The sequence below is a fragment of the Poeciliopsis prolifica genome, unplaced genomic scaffold (genome assembly GCF_027474105.1).
Source record: "Poeciliopsis prolifica strain line A6 unplaced genomic scaffold, Auburn_PproV2 SCAFFOLD023, whole genome shotgun sequence".
Lineage (NCBI taxonomy): Eukaryota > Metazoa > Chordata > Actinopteri > Cyprinodontiformes > Poeciliidae > Poeciliopsis > Poeciliopsis prolifica.
The window spans coordinates 5695822-5718331 of NW_026562398.1; the positions used below are offsets into that span (position 1 = coordinate 5695822).

Genomic DNA, 22510 nt, shown 5'->3' on the forward strand with positions numbered 1-22510 from the left:
TTTTCAGGAAGAGAAATGGAGATCAACAAAGGTCTTTATGCAACTTGGCGTTAAAAATAAATCCGCGTCGTTCAGGAACATCTCGATCCAATAAGGCGAATAACTATATTTTCATTTTCAAGCATGCCGTGACTTTGGCAATAGAAGTTTCGAGATCTGCCTGGTGTTTTGTGGGCTGGCGGTTACACAGCGTCTTTTCTGCTAACTGGGGATTCGACCAATGACTCATCAGCTGGTCTGGGGTAAATTTACCCAGCGAATCTATATATATGTATAAACAACCATAACTCCGAAGAAACGCCTGCGTGGGAATCCTGATTTATGATAGTTCTCCAATACAAAGTTCTTCGGTTTTCATAGTTAACAATGGCAGTGCCACTAGCTGCTTTACAACTGAGCTCACCACCAAGCCTGGAGAAAAACATTCATATCAACGACAGAGATTTAGAAAAAAATTCACACAACACTGAGAATGACATTCTGCCATTACATTCACCCTGGACTTTCTGGCTTGATAGGTAAGAAAACATTAAAATTCTCCAAACTGCTTTGTTATAAAACTGTTGTCGGTGAAAAGTGAGCGAACTCTTGAATTGATTTACTCTTTCAAGGAACAAAGAAAAACAGACCTAGAATTTACCTTTGTTGTCCATTTGTTATAAGATTATTGGAAAATGTTGTTTTTCTTTTTAAAAAAATATTTTTTATATAATGTACAACTGTGAGAAGTAACAAATACATATATTTTGAATATGTTAAACAAAATAACATGACAACAAAACCTGTAATTTGAAACTATTAGTAACTAAAAATAAATTCAGAAGTAGAAATCAGGTCAGTGTCTGCTTTCATAAGCACGACATATTGTTCTCAGTTTGCAGAGTCATTGCTGGTGTCTGTTCCATTTTAGTTTCAGCAACAAAGCTTTTGTGGGTCAAGTTCTTATTCACTGTTAGGGGGTAAAAAGTAAAAGTCACCTTTTATGTATAATGTTGTGTAATCAGAACAGTGTTGACTTCAAGCTCTATGTGTACATGTTAGTGGAGCATAGGGGAGGCAGAGTTAAAATGGGGTCAGTCCTGTTTACTGGCTTGTCAGTCATCTGACTCCCTCCTACCTGACTGCTGCTCTAATTTATCTGCACAGAGGGCAGCCATGGTATATCTGAAACAAAAAAGATGGCAAAGAAAGTTATTTAAACATGTTCACATTTCACATAAAATATACTCAGACATTTGATTTGTCTTTTTTTTGGTAAGATCTCTACCAGGTACAACTGCAGCTGAGTGTGAGTCAAACCTGAAGAAAATCTACACAGTGGAGACTGTTCAGGTAAGATGCAAGGCTATTTTTAGTATGTTTCTGTCACAATTTAATCATGTGTGGAAAAAAACATTTAGTCTGATTTTTAGGTTTAGTTATTTGCTGTAATAATACAAGTTGTATAAGGCCAGTCAGTTATATTTATTTTGACTGTTGTTGATGTCAAACATTAACCTGCTTTCTCTTTTCCCCTTGGAAACGTAACAGAACTTTTGGCGAGTTTACAACAACATCCCAAGTGTTTCCAGCTTGCCTTTGAGATGTAGCTATCATCTGATGAGGGGAGAAAGGAAGCCACTCTGGTAAGTTATACTGGCACGGTCAAATTAAATAACCGTTAAAAAAGACATCTGGTGACCAGAGAAGGATACCTATGAGCCATTAGGTTATGATATGTGTCAACGTTCCGTAATATGTTGGATATTATTCTGAGTGAAGTATTTTAAGTATCAGTGATGGATGCATTCAGGCTGCGAGAGAGTGAGCTTCATCAGATAGCAGGAAGCTTGAACCGAATACAGACAAGTTTCTCTACGTTATCCTTTCAAGCTTTCAACTTTGCCTGTCATGGAACATGTTGGATTTGGAAAAGCTGCCAACCTTTTGGAAATTTTAAGAGTTGAAACAAGGATCTATATAGTTAAGATCAAAATTGTTCACAGAAGTGGCCAATTTAGATTTAGAATTATTTCCTTTCACCCAAGAAGTTTGTTTCAGATAGGAATCACTTGACAGTTGACAAAAACCAGAGGCTGGGATATGGGAAAGTAAAATAATAAAAAGATTGGTGCGCTTGTATTTTTACCATACATGATTTTTTTGCTCATGTTTCTTCTGTTTTGTATGCAGGGAAGAAGAAAGCAATGCTAAAGGTGGTGTTTGGAAAATGAAAGTGCCCAAAGAGTGTACTGTAAGAGAAATAACACTTTTTCTACTTAACATGCAAGTTGATTTCTTTATTTACTAAATCATTCCTCATATTTACAGTCTTCTGTGTGGAAGGAGTTGCTATTGGCCACAATTGGAGAACAGTTCAGCGATTATTGTGCTTCAGGTGAATGTCTTTAAATAAATAAATTTAATGCTGAAATAAACTGGCTTCAAGTTAATTTATGATTTGAAATGGTGAGTTGTAGCAGTTGTTATAATATCCAGTCCTGTTTTATCCAGTTGTTTTTAACGTGGTCAAATTCAGCATATTACTCACTAAATACTTAACTTTGTAAAAGCTGTGTAAGTGAAAGAGTTAAAACTTTATAAAAATACACACCTAGTGAAGATATATCAAGTGCCTTAACAGAGCATATCGAACAAATTCTAAATGCCATTTATTTAATAACAACCTCTAGTCATTTATGTACAATAAATTTACTCGAATTATGTTAAGACATACTTTTCTGCATTATTAAAAGTGCTGCGAAACATACATTTGCAATAAGTTATTTCCTTTTCAACATAATGTGACACTAGAGACATAATGAGGAAATGCATGAAATCAAGCCATTTATAAAAATAAGTTAGCTTCATTTACCTATCAAAACTCAAAACATGCCGTGTAATGTTTACCTAAACTTAGAGTATAAGCGGTATCAATCCAAATACAGAGTCTTGGGGAACACAGTGTCTGGTATTTGGACAGAATTTTTTTATGTGAACAAACTGTGATCAATCATGTTTTAACTGGGTTACTTACATAAAAAATTTTATTTTTCAAAAGTGGATGTTGTTGATGTCTTTATTGCGCCATAAGCTGTCTGTCTTATTGGATGTTTCTATTGCTGCTTTTCCACTTATGTGTACAGGAGATGAGGTAGTAGGGGTCAGCATCAGCGTACGGGACAGAGAAGACATCGTTCAGGTCTGGAATGGGAACGCTTCCTGTGCCGACGAGTCAAACGTCTTGGGAAAGATCTACGAGCTCCTCCCTCAGACACCTTTTAAAGCTGTTTTTTATAAACGTGAGTATTTCCTTTCCATTGAACATTGTCTTCTGTTTGTTTTTAATAGCACACCTTTGAGTACTTTGCTTAGCTTCTCCTCTAACATCTTCTATCATCTTTAGCACACAAGGAGCACCACGCTTTCGAAGGAGGTCGAACAAGACACTAAATATTTTGCACATTAGATGTTTTCAGTTGCGCAACAATCTTCTCTGCTGATAAAGTTATTACAGACTACTCAGGTAGACTACAAATTGCTATAGTTCCTTTTAAGTACCTCAATGTAGCCCAAGTGTTTTCAATCAGTAGAAATTAATTTCATCCAAGCATCACTGACATTTGCAACAAAAAAAAAACCGTGATACAGATTAGTTTAGTTTTATAGTATCTTCGAATGTATTTCTGTTTATATTGCACTGTAAAGTTTTATAAACGCAAAATAGATCTGTTAGTTTTAGATCATTTCTGACATCCAATGTGCCGTTAACCTAGCATAGATCTTTTTGATGTAATTATTGACAGATACTACTGATTTGTATTAAATAAATGATCTAAGATGATACAGCTACATAATACATAGGTGATATGTTGTACAAAATTTATTTTTGAGTTATGTTTAGAAAAATGTTACATGCACTACAAATGGAAATCCTTTGTACCATAAAGCATTTCATCTTCCTTGTGTTGGATTTTTGTGCGAAGGAACTTGCCATTCTTAGAATACGTAGCAAAGCTCAAAACATGCTGTGTAATGTTTACCTAAACTTTACACACAGTAATCTCCATGCACAAAACACCTTGATTACATTCTGGGAAATATATGCAATTACTTTTCACTAGTAGAATGTTCTTTGTTGTGTTTGCCATTTTTGCTCTAAATTAAGCACCTTGTTTCATTTTTTATCTGTGTGCAAGAGATTTGATAATTTGATTATTATGATACTGGAGACCATATGCACCTTGGTTTTGTGTCACATTTTGATGAAATGAGAAGCTTCTCTGCTTTTTTTGTAATGGATGAAAACGTTGTCAAAGGGGTTCTCTGTTTTTAATTGACTTCTGTTCAGATTAAAATTCTAACTGATCCTTGGAAAAAAAAACTGAGAAACTTGTTCAGATAATTGTCACAGGAACTGGTTGCTTCAACACAAAATCTCCTGCAGTTTCTCTGATATTCATAAGTGTGGGTTTCATTCCAAGTGGTAAGACTAACACTGCATTTTTGTTGCCTACAATCCGGTACAATGTAATTTGTTTCTGCAGAGCCATTGACGAAGGCAGTGCCGTTTTCACTTCTCGTATTAAAACGTATATCAACAAGAAAACTAATTTTAATGCAACACACTTAATCAAATTTAACTTCATTTTGTCTTTGTTAGTAATTCTTATGCTCATTCAAATGTTCACTGTTGTTAAGAATAATAATGTTATTGTCCAGCACATGTATACTACTGACAGATGACTTCAGATCAAAGATCTTGTAACTGATTGTTCATCTCAAATTGTGCCTTGTTTATTGATTGTTTACGATGTTAAAGTTCTCCCTGTTTGTGGTTTAATTGTGCACCTATTCATGCTTCACTGTTAGAAACAATGGAAACAATAAAGATTTCTGAACTTTTATTCACTATTGTTTGGAATATTGTGTGAAAAGTTATATAAAATATTATATTTGGGATGTTTCCTTTTCAAACTTAATAAAATAAAAAAAATAAAAAAAGAAAGGCATTTACATTGAGATGTAGGTAATGTTTTTATATTTATGTGCTTGCTATTTCCAATAGTAAAATAATGCTCCATTTTAAACAACATCTGCCTTGATAATCTCTCCCTCTAGTGGTCACATTCTTATACTTGTGGATAATAACCATAAGAACCATTAATTGCAGAGCAGGATTCAGTGGATATTATTATTCTGGTGTACCTAAAAATAGATCAATAAGATGAGCATTTAGTTTAGTTTTTTTTTCTTCTTTTTTTGATAATTCTATTTTAGAAAATCCATTCAAAGATTGAAATGCATATCACTATGTTATACACAATCATACATTCTGTGAATTTTTCACCAGGGTAAATGATGCCTAAAATACAGGTTTCTCTGGAAATCATAATATTGCTTAAGACCAAAACAAAATAGGATTTGTTGGAAAGAAATTATGCATGTTGAAGTAATGCCAAATGCTATTGACTTCTCAACAATCCAGCAGGCTGTCACTGATACCCTTCTCAAGAAGGGTAAGCCACAAAAGCTATCTTGTAAATAAAAAACAATAATAATAAAAAGCTGGTTGTTCACATTGTATATCAAAAAATATTAATGGAAAGTTTAGTGAAAGGGGGAAAAAAAATAAGGTTGAACAAAGTTCACAAGCAATTAGTATAGCTGAAGCCTCAATGGGGATTGTGAAACAGCCCATTAGAAAGTTTGGGGGTTTTACCACACACAGATGTGTAAATGCCATGGTCTATAACTGTTTGTAATTGCTTGGTTTTGTTAGCTTGATACAGAGATAAAGTCAGAAGAATCTTATCTGGGCTAAGAAGAAAAAAGGGGATTCCATTGTTGCTCAGTAGTGCAAAAATGAAAGTAAATTTTGTCTTTCTTTGAAAATCAGTGTCAGATTATGGAGAATCGGTGAAAAGAAAGGAACCCAAGTTGCATGAGGTCCTATGTGAAGTTTCCACAATAAGTAATATAGATATCACTTTGTGTTGATCCATTTCTTTTTCTTTTCCAAGTTTAAAGCCAGTGCAGTGGTCTATTACGAAAATTTAGTTCACTTTTCTGATACGGTTTGTGGAGACGCTGGTTCATTTTCCAGTAGGACTTGAAACATTCTTACACAACTATTATTTGAGTTAGTGATTATGGCTTTACGGTGCTTAGTTAGGCTCGCAAACTGATCAAAATACCATAAAGCAGCTGAGCATTATTGTCAAGAGATTAATTAAGGACTAGACCCAACAACGTAGATGAGTTGAATGCCACTTTATTCAACGTGGGCTTCCTTACTCCAACAGTGCTAGAGGTAACCTCTATGCCAGGTCACATTGATACAGTAATTTATGCAAAATGTTAATATAGAAAAACAAACAAAAGAAAACTATTTGCATCAGTAATTCACATGCTTGGGTCTGTTATTACACTCGTGTGTTGGTTTTACATGTTCCAAGCTCCTTTTGTTTTCCAAAAGGTCATCTAGTTTTTGCTTTGTTTTTGTGTTTTATGAAATGTCTGAATGTCTGAAAAATTAACGTTTTTTTTGTTGTTGTTTTGGTGAATTCAAATATTTATTCATAAGCAACGTGATCATTTGTAAGCATTTTCGATAAAAACTATCAGCATGTTGTCTATTTTTACTTTTTTCTCGAATTACTCATTTATTTATTCGTTTATTCAAAATAAGAGGCTTTTTTTTTAGAAAATGTCATTTTTTCTTATTTTATTTCTTTAAAAATTAAACTTATTTGAGGCATCATTTATTCATGAACAAATTAACATTTTACACACTGCATGGTAATGTTTGGTTGTGTTATTTTTTTTTTATGTATCTATTTATGAAAAACTATTAAAGAAGAAACATTCTTTTGTGCAGTGACTTGCGTCAAAAATGTAGAAGTCCTCGTGTTAACATGACGTCACCATTGTTTACTTTTACCCTAACCACGCCCCCGTTAGCAACTTGTGGCTAGCTCGTTACCGAGGAAGGCAGAGAGCATCGAGGGATCTTCTTCTGACACCACCCAGCGTCAAAGACTGTCCGCTCGCACACATTTCTGTGAGTAAACGACATTATACCAGTTCACTCCTTTATATTGAACGATTATAGTCATGAACAATGGGTTTATTCTGAAAACCACCTGGAGGCGCAGCGACGAGGAGAGAGAGAGAACCGTTTCATTTGAGCTAACGTCAGGACCCACAATATAGCTTTTGTTAGAGCTGGCGTTAACGTGCACGCCACGCGTGGTGTTGATTAAAAACGGAGTTATCGTGAAGCTGCCTTTCATGTATGTTGCTCGGTTGTTTTGTATAGTTGACCTATTAGACTCAAGTGTCAGGGTTTGTCTGGTTATCTAGCTTATGTAAGCTAATGGCTCCAATCTAAAACGGAAACCCAGAACTGCGGAGGTTGTCGTTAACACATATCGGATGTGATCATGTCGCCTCCAGGCAAATTAAAGATGATAACATTATAATAACACAGTTCAGGTGACATATTCTATTGGTCGTTTCTAAGTTTAAGTTCTTCGTTGTAGCTGCTGCGAGTGAAATGGCTGCACTGAGTTCAGATTCAGAACGCAGTTAGCTATAACGTTTGGTTAATTTTGCATATTACAGTCCTTAATTATTCCAGTATCATAACTGTAATTGAGTGTTGCGTTGTTGTTGTTTTTTTCCCCCATGGTGGGTCTGTTTAATTTTATTTTTAATTGGCGATCCATATCCTATAAAAGTGTAAGAGTACATATAAAATCAACATAAGGAACAAATTAAAAATACTGACAAATAAATAAAACGCCTGGACTGAAGAATTAATTGTTGCTTAATTAGCTACATTCAGAGGCATAAGAAATCTTATCACACTACAATTTTAAAACATTGAGTTAAGTCTGAGGAACTGCAGGTGGCTTCCTGGAGATAGTAGTTCTCAATCTATTAGAAAATGAAGAAATTACAAGATTTCTCCAATTATGTAAATAAGCATGTCCCAGAAAATCATTAGATTTCCATTGAACTTAAAAAAAAGAATCTGTCATTGAAGTACATGCTGTTGGTTAAAGCATTTTCAGGTTGAAAAAGACTTAAATGAATAGGGCAAAAAAAGTCTGATTTGATCACTGATCAAAGCCAATCAACAAATCATTTGAGAAATTTTTGCTCCATTTATTGGTGCATCTCTAATCTGAGAACCTTGCTCTTTTTAGCTTGGTGTTCAAAATCATTGTTATTACAACTTAAAGTGTTTCATTTAAGCAAAAACAAAATCCAAACCTTGAAAAGTTACAACTTTGTTTGGAAAAAAAATGATGTGCTTTTTTTTTTTTTTTTGTAAGATAAACCTGATGAACAACCAGATAACATTTGTATTACTTTCAGAATGACAAAGTTTACAGTTTTGCCCTTACGCTCAGGTTTCCCCTCCAGCCTTCTTTTAAGAACTCTACAGGAAACTCTGCCCTTTGTCTTCTAAACCAATCCTAATCCCGGGAGCTAAAATAAACAGTGCAGACCTTACCAGCCCCTGCCTGTTTTCAACAGATTTTAGCTTTAGTTGGCCATTGCTGGAAGCTCAGAGGTATAAGTTATGTCTTAAGCATGGATGACACATCTCTAGAGCCAGACATGACTTGTTGCTGATTAGTCATCATTTTTCACCTTTTTTGTTTGATTTTAATTTTCTTTTTACTCTTTGCAGACTATTGGCCTTAAGTTTATCACAGCATATGCAGCGCAGTCTAATCTGATGTTCTTTAACTGTTGCCTCTCAGTCGTGCGTATAAGATTGATTTGATTCGAAGATTAATCTCAAAATGTCGAGCTCCCAAGCATGCTAGGCTAGGCGCTTGATTCCTCTGTTGCTTTCCTTGTCCTTATACTTTTTGTTTGCCTTCTTTATTTACCTTTGTTTATGCTGCTGAGCTTTTTACTCAAACACTCCCAAGCTGTATACATAAAAGCCTACTTGTGCATTGTGCTACCTGCCACAGCCGTTTATCGCACCACCTGGTTAATGGTAAATTGTTCCAGAAGGAAGATATGTTTGCACATAAACACGGACCCAGGGCCCCTGTGTTTACAGTAGTCATGGCAGCACTTGGTTATTCAACAAATAGATTTAACATCTTCCTCTCTGACTAGTGGCAGAGTGTGTTTGTATTACTGGGTTGGGCCGCAGAAGCAAACTTCTCAACTTTTAGTGCTTTTGACTCGTGTACCCTCCATGCTGTGACGCTCATTTCAGCCGCTGCTGATTCTTCTTTATTTTTTTGTGAAGAATGAATTTCTTATCACCGTGTGAAGCTATTTCATTGAAAGCAGCCAAACATGTATGTTTTCAGCATTCCGTCATTCCTCGATAGCTTTGAGTGACTTTCACTTCTTTCGTTTTTTTTTTTTCTCTCTCTCTTTCTTTGCAGGACAGTGAAGTCCAGATGCATGAGTCCCAGTCAGATCCAGCAGGACACACCATACAAGCGATCCACATAGAAAGCAGAAGTCCTTCTGAGAATGAGAGTCGAGTGAAGAGCAGCCAGACTTCTCCTCCAGAGGTCGCAGGGGTCAGTTGTCCGTACTGACGTTCATTCAGTCCATCAGAGTTAGCTTTACAAGCAACACCTAGAGATGTGCCGATCAGGCAGACACCGATTCAAATCATTTTTATTTATAGATTTACTTATTGATGCATTCTTAGTTTTGATACATTCGCATTGGGGGAAAAAAAAGAAATAGTTCTCAGTATTCGACCTGACAATCATTGATCAGAACCGATTTTGAAAAGATAGTTTAATGTTTTTTTGATTGGCGTATTTATTTTGCAGATCTTTTTTTTTTGGGGTTTTATTCCCAACACCTCATCTTCCCCCCAAAACATTTTAAGGCGTTTTCTACATATGCACAGATCAGTTTTTTCCTGGCTGGTATGATTTCCAAGTTTGTTTTGAGGTCTGCCTTGGTGATTCCAGTTTTCATCCAAATTTAATTTTAGAATTAAAATGAAAAGGTTCTGCCTTCTTTTTTCTTTAGAAATTTTTTTTGTAGTGTGTTAGATCATCTAGACTTCACTAAACCCAAACAGAGCGCACATGCTTTTAGTTATAGGCGTATATGTGTAAGAAGTGCTGGGAGTGTCTCGGCTTCATGGGTTGATATTCTGATCTCTGCCTGATTGATTGGCGAATAAAAGACATTTGAGTGAGAAAAGAAAGAACAAACGTGTTGTTGCAGCTGAAAATGGTGACCTCGATATGTTTCATGACATCATTCCGCAGTGAGGGGTCCTGTTACTTTGTAACATTAGATAGGTGTAAGGAGACGTGGATAAACATTTATCTCCACTTCAGCAGATCCAGATGCTTCCCCACCCACTAACGCGTGAATAGATTTGTTTCATTTGAACCATGTCCAAGCACCACAGTTTTTTTTGTTTTGTTTTGTTTGTTATTTTTTTTACCCAGTTCCCGTGCTCTTAGATAACTTTAATGAGTCTTTAAACCTTTCTGTTTTCTTGTCTGTGTTGCTCTTCACAGTGAAAGAGAGTGCAGGGAATGGGTTTTGGAGGAGGGTGTGTGCGGGTGTGCGTGCATGTGTGTGTGTGTGTGTGGAGCTGAGGTTTAGAAGAGGAGGGGGGGAGCTCGGCTCCTGCCGGGTGGAGGGATCAGTGTTATATTGTTAGGTCTGTTTACGCTCGCGTCACGTGGAAAAGCTGGGTTAGATTTTCATAGTTGCCGAGAAGTATTTCAGAAACCTTCCAATGGAGACTCTCAGGTTTGTTGTGTTCTAGCATATACAGCCAGACTTTTGTAATTAGTTGCTTTAATGTCTGTTTTTTTTTTTTTTTTTTTTTTTGCATAAGAGTGATGTTTGGATTTATCAGCAAGTGCATGTGCTTTTTTTTTTTTTTTTCAAACACAGCACACCAGTAAGACTCGGTTCTGGAATGAGAAGCTTGTTGTTTGTTTGTTTGTTTGTGTTTTTTTCCTCCTGCATGTTTTTAGCATTTCTCTCTGCTGTCAGTCTTTTCTCAAAAGAGTTCGCAAGACCAGTCTTGCGGGAACAGATCTGTGTTTACACTCAGTTGCTCACTGGTATGACTTTCAACAATAACAACAACAGAAGATGTTTGGACTTGCACGCTGCCATAGCAACGGGGATTAGGCGAAGGCTGTTGTTGTGTTGATGGTGTCCACAGAAAAAAATAGAGGGGGCCAACTGGCTCTGTCCGTGGGATGGACCTGCCTTTTTTTTCCCCTTTCATTGCTTTAGTGGCCATTCTGCAGCACGCAGTTTCATAAGAAAGGGCAAACCAGGAGGCAGTCCTCTGTTATTGTTAGCCCAAAGCCTGTGTGAAATTCTCTGTCAGTTTGTTTACCCGACTCCAAACAGACTGTGCCTTTGGAGAGGAATGTTTGTTTGTGGTTCAAACCTTAATTAAAATACGAATCTCTAGTTCTGTTTTCGTAAACAGGCTCTGTGTGCTTTTTTTATTCATTATTTATATCTCTGTGCCATTTTGATTCCTCGGTTTATGTTTACCATAAACAACTCCTGAGCTGTGAAGCTGACAGCAAGGGGACGGTTGAGGGGCGGGCGTGAGGCTGGGGGGTTGATAATTGCTCCGACTGGAAGAAGAAGAAGAAGAGGATGTTGTTTTTCGGGTTCTGGCTGCTGTTGATGTTGTTGTTGTTGTTTTCGCTGGAGTTATAATTCCCCTGAGCCATCCTGTGTTTTGGTTGTTTTTGTATTTCTGCTGCTGTTTTTAGCAGTAATGTCAGAACCACTTGGGTCATGTCGCAAAGTTGAACTGAGAATTATAGAAAGAATTTAATAACAGGTGGTTAGGCAAGAATAACAGCTTATTTTTCCTGAGTGGTGCTGTGTTTAATTATACATGGTTCCGTAGTTAGTTTTTTTTTATATATATAAGCTGATTTGAGCTTGAGAGTATTAACTGAATGATAACATTAAGAAAAAAAATATCCTTTGACCGAATTGACACTAAAACAAAAATGTATTCCATGGTCTAATGCTTTAAGATGTAATTAAGATAAAATTGTCTTTCTGAAAAGTGAGAGAAAGTGTTTTTTGTTTTCAAACAGTTGACAGCAACAAGTGTGAAATTTCAGCTAAAAACCGTTGCAAATGTTTAGCTGAAATTTAATTATCCAAGCCTTATGACCAAAAAGTGAAGAGCTCAGGGATCCTCTGACTCTGATATATTAGATATTTTCAACCCAAAAAACATGATTTGACTGAAAATCCTGCATGCGTCTCCTTAACGCCTATCAAATGTGTTTCCAGAATATCAGCAAAAAATGTCAGAAATATTGGTGACAATATTGGTGTTGTGATGTTTTATTATCCATGGTATGATAAAATGGATGGTTATCATACCATCCATTTTACATTTTATAATGTAAAATGTTTTACATTTTAGAGTTTTGATCCAGACTGAAGTTAGCCAGTTTTAACTTTAAAAACCAGAAAAATATAGCGATGCATCAATGTAATCGAGTAAACTCTTTCTGTTTTTTATATTGTTAATTTTGTGCAAAAATGAAAAGATTTATGCAGGAAAAATGTATAAATGTTTAAGCTTGTAGTAATTGTTTTGATGTTGTAAAAAAATAGGATTAAAGTAAAATTGCTACAAAAATACTGCTAAATTAATGACTAGATCAAGGGAAAAAAAACTATTCCATTACAAAAATGTCCATAATGATGCATGATTCCTAGAGGGTAATGCTGTTTTTAGGCCATTATTTATGCTTTGCTTATATTTCACCAATTTCCTCCTGTAATACTGTGGGTCTCATTTGGTCTTAATTTAGATTTTGTTAAATTTGGTTGAGGCACTGTGAGGAATGTTACTTTGTCTTCGGTCTGAACTCTGTATTCTCTGTTTCTTATCTTTTAACCTTTCAGCCATAAAAGCAGCAACAAAGATAAAGTTGTATTTTTATACTTCACTCTTTTCTAAGGCATCCACAGTTTTGTTTATACAGCGCATAAAGATAATGGGTGCAAAGCTCGAGGATATTTTGAATTCAGCGTTATGCTGTGATTTGTGTTTTAACATATTCTACTATTGAAACATCTGATATGTTGTGGATTAATCTGTGGATTGTTTTATACACACAAACTATACAAATCAGAGCCATTGTTATCCAAGATGAACGTTCTTAACTACAGACACAGAAAAACGAGCTGGGTTATCTAGTAGCTGATAGAAAAAATGCTTTGATTAACCAAATTTACTTACATTTTCTAGTTAGCCATTTAAGTGTGATCAGCTGATTTCATTGTTGATTGATAAAACATTTTTGGGATTGGACAAACATGCGGTTTTTTGTAGAGGCAAAAATGTGATCTCCTATCGTTTACTGAATTTTAATCCATCAATTGACCAAAAATGGTGGAAGTTCTTAGTTTTGATGCATTGGATGGACTTGGAGAGATATGGTTTTATTTTTTTACTGTTTTGACAGTCGTAGAATAGCCCATCAAATTGTTGGATTCTGATTTATGCCACTCCAGTTGGTAATGATCCATCTTTAGATAAATCATTGTAGCAGATTATGGACGAAATTGAAGCAGCTGGTGGGTCAAAATCCAAGCCTTCAAATTCCCTGCTCATTGAACTGACATCCAGAAAAGTATTGTCCTCCAGAAAATGCTTGAGTTCACTTGATGAACCTGAATATCTGGTTCGCAGAGAGCATCCTTAAAAAGTGTTAAATTCATGAATCTAAAATTAAGTCCTACCAGGAACAAGCTGAATACTTGCCTGTATGTAAACTGATTGAGACTACACACATTCTTTGAAAACATTTGACACTGCGAGGGTTGCCATGTGAGATGCACAAAGCCGTGGCCAAGAGCCACAAAAAGATCACCAAAATTCCCCTGTTTTGGTCCCCTAAAAAATGATAATAATAATAATTGCACTTCTTTTTTACATTTTTGTTGGATATAGGACTCAAATTTAATTCATAATGGTCTTAAAACATCTTAAATTTGAGTTGGTGGAACCTGGTATATGTCCCGTTTAAAGGCTTCAGCCCTTTTTCCTTCTCAGGAACAATTTATGACTTCTCTCATTACATTTCTGGGCAAGACTTTAACCAGCCTGATCTTCTCTCCTTTGACGATGAAGGTTCCAGTGTCGTTGTCGATGATGACACCGCCTGCTGAAGCTCCGCAGCCACTGCAGCAGGCCCCACAGCCGCCCGTCCTCAGTCCTCAGCAGATTCAGGTGCTAGTCCAGCAGCAGAAGGCGCTCATGTTACACCAGGTAAAGGCACGACTAGCTCGTTTCGTACGAGGCACTCTGCCTGCGGCATTCTAACGTTATTAATATGTCTGCAGCAACAAATCCAGGAGGTCTTCAAGAATCAGCAAGAGCAGATAAATATGCAGCTGTTGCAACAGAAGAATGCCGGGATAGTTACTCAAGAGGTAACTTGCAGACATACTCAGTACTCAGTACTTCCAGGGAAGTAATTAAGTGGGACTGCTTTGACTTGTGGTTATTAACTGAACACTGGATGTTGTGTAAATACGGAGAACAGAAAGCTCCTGTTTCTTAGTCCAACAGAGAATATTTGTGTTAAGTTTAATCCCTGATCGTCTGTCGCAGCTTACAGCCCAGCAGATCGCCATCCAGCAGCAGCTGCTTCAGGTACAGCAGCAGCATCTCCTCAACCTGCAGAGGCAAGGCCTGCTGTCTGTGCTTCCCAGCACCCCCACTGTAACTCCAGGTATGATGCATTGCATGGTCTCACGTCTTCCCTTCATTACTCACATTATGGAGAAAGTTACATGTAAAAAGAAACTTTCTGTGGAGGAATTAAATCAAGTTCAATTTCAAAAACTAGAACTTTTTAGAGGGCCTGCTCAGGCTAGATTTTGGTAAGAAAGCAGCTAAATGTTCATTTTTAATTATTTGGGTTACTGTGTCTAAGCTGTCTTATTAGACACATCATTAACATATTTTGAGTTGAAAATATTGAAGCGCCTCCAGGTTTGTCTGCTCTGCATGTAGGCTGCTATATAACCTGAACAACAGCCTGAGGATTCTTTTAGGATATTTAGCATTTCAGCAGAGTTTATCTTTACCCTTGGTTTTGATTAAAATTCAAAGTATGAATTCTTTAAACTGATTGGAAAGACCCCAGGCTAATTGTATGTAGATCATTTGCTCAAAATGCATTGTTTGGCTTCCTTTTGAATATAAAATGGAATTTATGCCTACATATTCTTTTCTCTGTATGTCCAAATGATTCAGACTCAAAATATAGCAGATAAATTGAAAATATGCAAGTTGGATAACCTACTTTTTTTTCTACATTTGACTGTCACTTATTTTTAAAACACTATTTGTAATATTTTGAATATAATTGCAGTTTAAAAAAAAAAAATCCAAAACAACTTTGAGAACAAGTGACGAAAACGGATAAGAGCGGTGGGATCCAGGGGGTGCCCTTCGATCAAACTAATAAACTTCTAATGACACTTCCATGATGTCATGGCACCTCTTGTGGAACAGATCTTCATCTGAGCTTCACTCAGATGACTTGTAGTGTAGCTGCATGTATCTCTAAGGAAGCACTCTGTCTATTGTGACTCTTCAGGGTGTGAAAACGGCAGCGTCCTCTCTCCTGGTGGAGACATCCGAGAGTCTTCCAGCCAATCGACCACCAACGGTCATCACACCCTGCTGAAGAGGAAAGAAAGGTTTACAGTTGACTGCTTTCTGTTTCTGGTTGCTCATGTATGTATGGATTTTTGAAAAGTTCCATTGATAGCTGATGTTTGCGTTTTGTGCAGTGGGTCGCAGGAGGAAAGCCCCCAGAACAGCCATCCTCTGTACGGAAACGGAATGTGCAAATGGCCAGGCTGTGAAACTGTTTTTGGAGACTTTCAGGCATTCATGAAGTGAGTACATATAACAATTAAATTAGCATAGAACCATTTAATGTATTTAATCTCCTTCTAGTTGCCCAGCTTTACAGTTAGTACGCAGCCTCTGGCTAATTAACATTTAAACATATTTGTTTGTGTCAGACATTTGAACAGTGACCACACACTTGACGACAAGAGTACGGCGCAGTGCCGTGTGCAGATGCAGGTTGTTCAACAGCTGGAGCTGCAGGTATGGAGAACGCTGGTTTCTTTCTCAAACAAGGAAACAAAAAAAAATCTATGAATCATCTTCTGTTTACCAGAATTATCTTTGCGTGTTATACTTTCATAAAACTAAAATGTCGGCGATGAGTTGTGAAAAGACAGCTCTGTCAAAGTAAATGTGGATGTATTTTGGTTCTGCTGTGTTTCTTGCACCCTCCCTGGAAGCAGAGGTGTTGTGTTTGGATAATTACAGCGCTCAGGATGACACATTGAACGCCATGTAACTAAAACCGTGAATTCACCAACCAACCTCACGCTCTATTTTGGTCCTCCATCTAACACAGCTGAAGAAAGACAAGGAGCGACTGCAAGCTATGATGGCTCATCTCAAATCGTCTGAACCCAAAACTTCAGCTCAGCCTGTGAGTTCTCATTTTCAACTTTTGCAAACATCTTCCGCTTGGCTTGTAGATAACGCATTTTTTGTGTGTTTCTTTTGTATGTGTGGTCGCAGGTGAATCTAGTGTCTAATGTGTCTTTCACCCCGGTGACATTGCCCAAAGCCCCTCCTCCTATGAGCCTTTCTCAGAGTGCCACAGCCCCCTCCACGCCCCTCACACCCCTCTCTGACTCACCGTCAGTCCTCACCCCCAACAGCTTGTTCACCAGCACTCCCGTACGGAGGCGATACAGCCGCTCTGTGAGCCAAGGTACCAAACACATCAGGAATGTCTGCAGGATTTACAGCGCTTTGCAAAACTTTGATATCGTTGACCTTTACAACATTGCAATCATTTGAACTTCGTTGTGTTTTACCGGACCAGTCGAGACACAATAAGTAGTGCATCATCACAAAGCTTTTTGTAAATGAAGACCTGAAAACTGTGATGTGCATTTCTATTTATTTCCCTTTCTTAAAATCTAATGGTACCACCAAGATGTCGACTTGAAATAAACTTAAAATAACTTCTAATGGTTTGGATCAAAGCATATTCCTGTGTTTTGAAAGTTTAGACCCAAATCGTGTTAGAAAACTTGAAATTAATTCATGCAGCGCAATCCGTAAAGAAAAAAATGTGAACGTTGAAAAATTTTGTATTTATAAGGAAAAATTCTAAACATTGTACTCCCTTTATACCATGCTATACTTATGCACTGCTTTGCTTTGGTTTGTCATGTAAAATCTCAATAAATTACTCTGAAGGTTGTGTAACATGACAATATTTACACAAGCACAATGGGTACAGACATGTTGCATGGCATTTTAAATACCTTATTTGAAAAAATGGTTTCTATTTGTTGCATCTTTTTCATATATTGAGTTCACAAACATATTTTTTATGCTTTTTTTTTTACAGATATAATTGATAATAAAGAGTTCTACCTGAGCACGGAGGTTAGACCTCCATTTACGTATGCGTCCCTCATAAGACAGGTAACACCTCCTCGTTATATGTACTATATAACTCTTCAATATTTTGTGTTTTCATCTTTCTTTTGCATAGCTCCAGAACTCGGTCACTGTAAAAACAGTAACTCTGACTCCCTTTTTATCTGTTTCAGGCTATATTTGAATCGCCTCGCAATCAGCTGACGTTAAACGAAATCTATAACTGGTTCACCAGGAACTTTGCATATTTCAGGCGCAATGCAGCTACTTGGAAGGTATCCATCACATAACACATTTAAAGATACGAACATAAAACATCTCATTTGTTAACATTTGAGGTGTGCATTTATTGTATCGTTTATCATTTATCATGATAAATTTGTAATTGTAAGAATTAATGACATTTAAAAGCTCTTAAAGCAATCCGAATTGTTGGGATTGTAATTTTTACTACATTTTTCTCCACTGTTAGTTCAGTAAAAGTGTATTAATAAGTATAAATACATTTTAAAATATTGTGAAATGCTGTTAATGTGTGCATGTTAGTGATGCTAATCAAACTAAAGAAGTTTACTTATTACAAATAGGAATGTTGTTCAAGAGCAATATTTGTGTTTGTGGAACGACAATCAATGTGACATACAGTGTTACCACCAAATATTGGGATAACACTTTTAGTCCATATCCCCCGCACCTAATTTACATTTAGTTGTCATTTACATGAGATTTGTGTCATGACACAAGGTGTTTCTTTAATCTTCCAGAATGCTGTCAGACACAACCTCAGTCTGCATAAATGCTTTGTGCGCCTGGAGAACGTGAAGGGAGCCGTGTGGACGGTAGACGAGATCGAGTTCCACCGACGGCGGCCTCAGAAGGCTGCTGGCAACGGGTATGTACACTGTAGACAGTAAGACAGGACGCTGTGTGCTTTCCCATCTTACTAGACATCAGGTGGCAGACATCAAAGAACTTGACCTTGCCACTCGGCCTCACGAATGCCTGCAATATTTACTGTAAGCAAGCGTTGAAGCTAAGAAGCCCCGGGGGTTTGCTTTTCTAACATTGCGTATATTTGTTGTGTTTGTGTAGCGAAATTAAGGACACTGAAGGGCATCTTGACATCTTTAAATAAAATATGACAAGAGCAACGCCGTAAACAGCTCAGTGAAGGAGAAAGATTTACAGTATATTTGATTTAAATCAAGTCAGTGCCGGTACAGAAAGGATCAGTGATGACTTCTGCTAAATAAATCATTGAACTTAAGGTGGGAAGTGACAGGCTGTCTGATCTAGGTTTCACAAAGAAATAAATGTAAACTTATAAAAAAAACTTTAATCCTTGCAATAAACCAAGAAGTTATGCTCTTGTTTTTGTTTGCTTTTATTTAGTGTGTTGTGTGTCACAAAATTAGGAATTGGGTTATTAAAAAAGCAGAACTGCTCTTTAGATATCCTTTGCCCACATTTGAAATTTAAAATGAAAGGGAACTGACTATTAAATTAATTTTTAAAACTTTCTCTTTGGATTTTTGCTGGAGTTTTTTGTTTGGGAAATTACAGAGAAAAAAAAAAATATCTCAACTAAAATCTAATATGCCAAAATATTATCGTTAGCTTTTCACTCACTGCTTTAAGAATCCACAGCTTGAGATAGTTTAGATTTTCATTTTAATCTGATTACATTAAGAGCCTAGTTGTGGAGGCATCCATGTTACATATATGTGTGAAAAAGAGGCATGTGAGAAATTTCAGTTTTTTGTAGAACCTCAGAAACATCTACATTCGTTTAGCCATTTTCTGAGTATGAGGGTCAACTTTGACCTGCCTTAATGGGATTGGCACATATTCTCTGCTGCTTTCCTCACCAACTAAATGTACACAAATAAAGGATTTCAGATTTTTCTCAAATTTACAGTGAGGCAAAAGTACATTTATTTCTCTTGTCTTTTGAAGTCTCCACCTAATCATTGCTTTGTCTCTACCTATGAAATGTTTAACTAATGAGGCTCAACGTGCATCTGCTTTAGTAGGATGGCATCTTTTCTATTTTGAGGAGTGGCAGAAACAAAAATTGTGGGAATACTAATTAAAATTTCCTGAACACTCCTGTAAAGTTGCTAAGGATGCTGCTAAGCATGCTAATGGTAATTTTGTTTAAAAAAAAAAAAATATATATATATATATTTATGCACAGAATTTTTTTTCACTTTTCAAATAAATTCAGTTTAGATTGAAGATAAAATCTTCAGATTAAAAATTTACTACTACTACTATGAAACTTTGTTCATTTTGAAGAGTTCCAATGAATCTAGAAGACACTGTAATATTTTCCCATTTGGCTGAAACTAATTAATATATAATTTCTTTCGCACCTTTTTGCCAATAGATCTCTGCTGAAGAACTCTCAAAGTCGCCAGAGCTTGCCCGGATCTGCTCTTCAGGTCAGATATACAATCTCAAGCGTTGTTTTTTTTTTTTTTCTCCCATTTTAAAACCTTAGTATTATGAAAGATGAAGCTGAAAATTGGAATGTTTGAGACACTTCATGCCACTTTTCCCCCCTCTCAGAATGCTTGTCTAGATGGAAACAACTCCCTGTACAACCCGGCCTCGATAGGTAGCATCGCGCTGCATTCGCTGCCTCATGTTCTCCAGGAGCAGATGAACGGAGCGCTGGCTAACGGATGTGGCTACCAAAGTGACAGCAGCGCAACACAGTCCCCTCCTCAAGCTTTGTAAGTTCTCCCTTTCCCCACCCTCTCCGCTGCACTCCTCCCCGCTGGTTTGAATCGTCAGTACTGACAGCGCATCCTCTCCTTAGCATTAAAGAGGAGCAAGAGGACGAGGAGATCAGCGAAAACTATCCCTACGAGTCTCCGGAGAGCACAGACGAGCACGGCCACAGCCCCGAAATGCTGCAGGAGGAAATCAACGGCAGCCCGGAGAGGTCCGAGCTTCATTTCGATCGCGTGCCTTCTCTCTGACGATTAGGTCCAGCTTCTCCGCGGCGACGCCAAATCACTCACATGTGTGAAGTGGCATTCCAGAAAGCAGCAGCTTCATCTATGTAACCAAACACTCTGTCCTTTAGAGTTTTGTTTCCTTCTTTTTTTTTTTATTATTATTATTATTATTATTATTATAATAAAAATTTTGGAGCATTAGTTTTTGTTTGGTAATCTAGCTCTCAGCTGTTTTTGTACAGGTGATTGAGATCACATTAAGACGTTTGTGAAACTGTTTGTGATTTTTCTCATTTTATACAGTTTATCTCTTCACAATAAAAAAAGACCATGATGAGAGAAGCCAAAGGAAAGGGAACACAGATAGTTAGCACTTAACAATAAAAGTTCCTTTGTTTTAATTGCAGCTTTGCGCTGTGATGGGGCCACACTACCTGATTTTATTTTTAGTAATCATTATATATAAAGATTTGTAGAGGACATAAGAAAAATGTTGCTATAAAAAAAATGAAAATGTTCACTGCCAACATGATCTGTTTGTATTCAAGGTATAATCGATGCAGCTGATCAAAAGAATACACTGCTTCTTTATATTTAAGTTTTTCACCCTTTCAAGAACATTACATTATAAAACAGATTTTATCATTATTGTAAACCAATGCATCTCTGTGTATATTAAATTGCTCATGATCTATGTGAAATTATGTCTGATTTTTGTAATTTATTCCTAGATTGTTTTTCATTGTGTTTCAGTTTATTAAATCTAATGAGCTCATTTAGATTATAATATATAATAAAATTATTTTTTGAGAGCATATCAAATTGAACATGTTTAATTCAGATATTATATGGACTCTATTTGATCAATGAATCAAATTTGTGTTTGTGAGATTACACATAAATTAAATTGTGTAATTCAGTTGATCAGATGAAAATTGGAAAAAAAAAAACATATCTAAAATCATCCAGCCTGTTCCATTGAGTTGAGACGCTCTTAAAAAGAAAACTTCAACAGAACCAGGTTAGATATTAACATCTGGTGCAGCTGGATGGAGATTTAAGGAACAACAACAACAACAAAAAACAGGCACAGAGTTTAGATTTCTTTATGTGGGGAAAAAAAGCAAAGAGAATGAAAATAATTTAATCAGATTTACTAGTTCAAAACAGCAATTTAACTGTATTTATAAATACACCAAATTATAAGTTAAGTTTATTCATGTTGGACTATTCATACACAAGACGATCAAAAATGCCTCAAAGGAAAGATAAATATAATAAAGCACCAGCATGAAGGCATAAAAGAAATAACTGTTTCAAAAAGTTCATAAATCAAATTTTGTAATCAAAATCTGCAGTAAACACAAAAAAATTCAATCAACCTTCATTTAACCAAGGTAAAACTCCTTGAGCTCAAAGACCTCTTTTACCAAAGGCAACAACACAGTTAGACAGTTAGTTGCAAAAACAGTACAATATCAATAACATTATTCAATAAAAATCGATTTCCTAAAGTCACTGTAAACAGAAGGAAATAGCCTTTGACACATTTACATGGTGCATACTTGACAACCTATACGCAAACGCATTCTGGTGGAAGACCATGTACTGCTTTAGAGACCAGGAGCAGATTTTTCAAAAGTGACAAGAAACCACTTCATCCATTTTCCTGCTGGTCGAGACGCCAGCAACTGAATATAGAGCGTGCTGCAGATGCCTGATTAACTTTTTACGACCTGTAAATACACAGTTGCAGACAGTCCAAAGTCAGTTTTCATCTTCTACTAAGGTTCCATTAAAAACACACACATCAACCTATTAAAACAGAACGTAGTGGAAGGGATGTAAGTCCATTTATACAGAATACACTCACTTATTCAACCCAAAGGTCACAAAACGATAGAACTGTGGATGGGAAAACTCATCCATTCAAAAAAAATTTTGATTCAATATCTCCACTCTTATAAATGCACATGCTTGTAATAAAATCTTAAACCCTGAGCACAGAAAACAAGTACTGTAATAAACTCATGTGCGCTAA

At 36.5% G+C, this 22510-nt stretch overlaps 2 protein-coding genes across 2 annotated transcripts; both read left to right on the forward strand.

Moving 5' to 3' along the window:
* The first annotated feature begins 6 nt into the window (after positions 1-6).
* LOC129370299 (eukaryotic translation initiation factor 4E type 3-like) lies at positions 7-4886 on the forward strand. Its single transcript, XM_055046189.1, has 7 exons — positions 7-518; positions 1260-1332; positions 1531-1625; positions 2173-2233; positions 2311-2377; positions 3126-3281; positions 3386-4886. The coding sequence occupies exons 1-7, from the start codon at positions 367-369 to the stop codon at positions 3430-3432; spliced, it is 651 nt and encodes a 216-aa protein (XP_054902164.1). The 5' UTR covers positions 7-366; the 3' UTR covers positions 3433-4886.
* A 2048-nt stretch (positions 4887-6934) lies between these two features.
* On the forward strand, positions 6935-21173 carry LOC129370297 (forkhead box protein P1-B-like). Its single transcript, XM_055046186.1, has 16 exons — positions 6935-7042; positions 9405-9545; positions 14141-14278; positions 14353-14442; positions 14624-14744; positions 15618-15720; positions 15814-15921; positions 16051-16138; positions 16458-16535; positions 16628-16823; positions 17472-17548; positions 17677-17778; positions 18268-18395; positions 19893-19947; positions 20075-20241; positions 20328-21173. The coding sequence occupies exons 2-16, from the start codon at positions 9420-9422 to the stop codon at positions 20488-20490; spliced, it is 1740 nt and encodes a 579-aa protein (XP_054902161.1). The 5' UTR covers positions 6935-7042; positions 9405-9419; the 3' UTR covers positions 20491-21173.
* Positions 21174-22510: the final 1337 nt, after the last annotated feature.

Excerpts from the sequence above, each read along its gene's own strand:
- LOC129370299 (XM_055046189.1), top strand. The coding sequence starts at position 367 with ATGGCAGTGCCACTAGCTGCTTTACAACTGAGCTCACCACCAAGCCTG. Across the intron at positions 519-1,259 it reads TGGACTTTCTGGCTTGATAG|ATCTCTACCAGGTACAACTG; the intron begins GTAAGAAAACAT and ends TTTTTTGGTAAG. Across the intron at positions 3,282-3,385 it reads TAAAGCTGTTTTTTATAAAC|CACACAAGGAGCACCACGCT; the intron begins GTGAGTATTTCC and ends TATCATCTTTAG.
- LOC129370297 (XM_055046186.1), top strand. The coding sequence starts at position 9,420 with ATGCATGAGTCCCAGTCAGATCCAGCAGGACACACCATACAAGCGATC. Across the intron at positions 17,549-17,676 it reads ATGCGTCCCTCATAAGACAG|GCTATATTTGAATCGCCTCG; the intron begins GTAACACCTCCT and ends TATCTGTTTCAG. Across the intron at positions 19,948-20,074 it reads TGCCCGGATCTGCTCTTCAG|AATGCTTGTCTAGATGGAAA; the intron begins GTCAGATATACA and ends CCCCCCTCTCAG.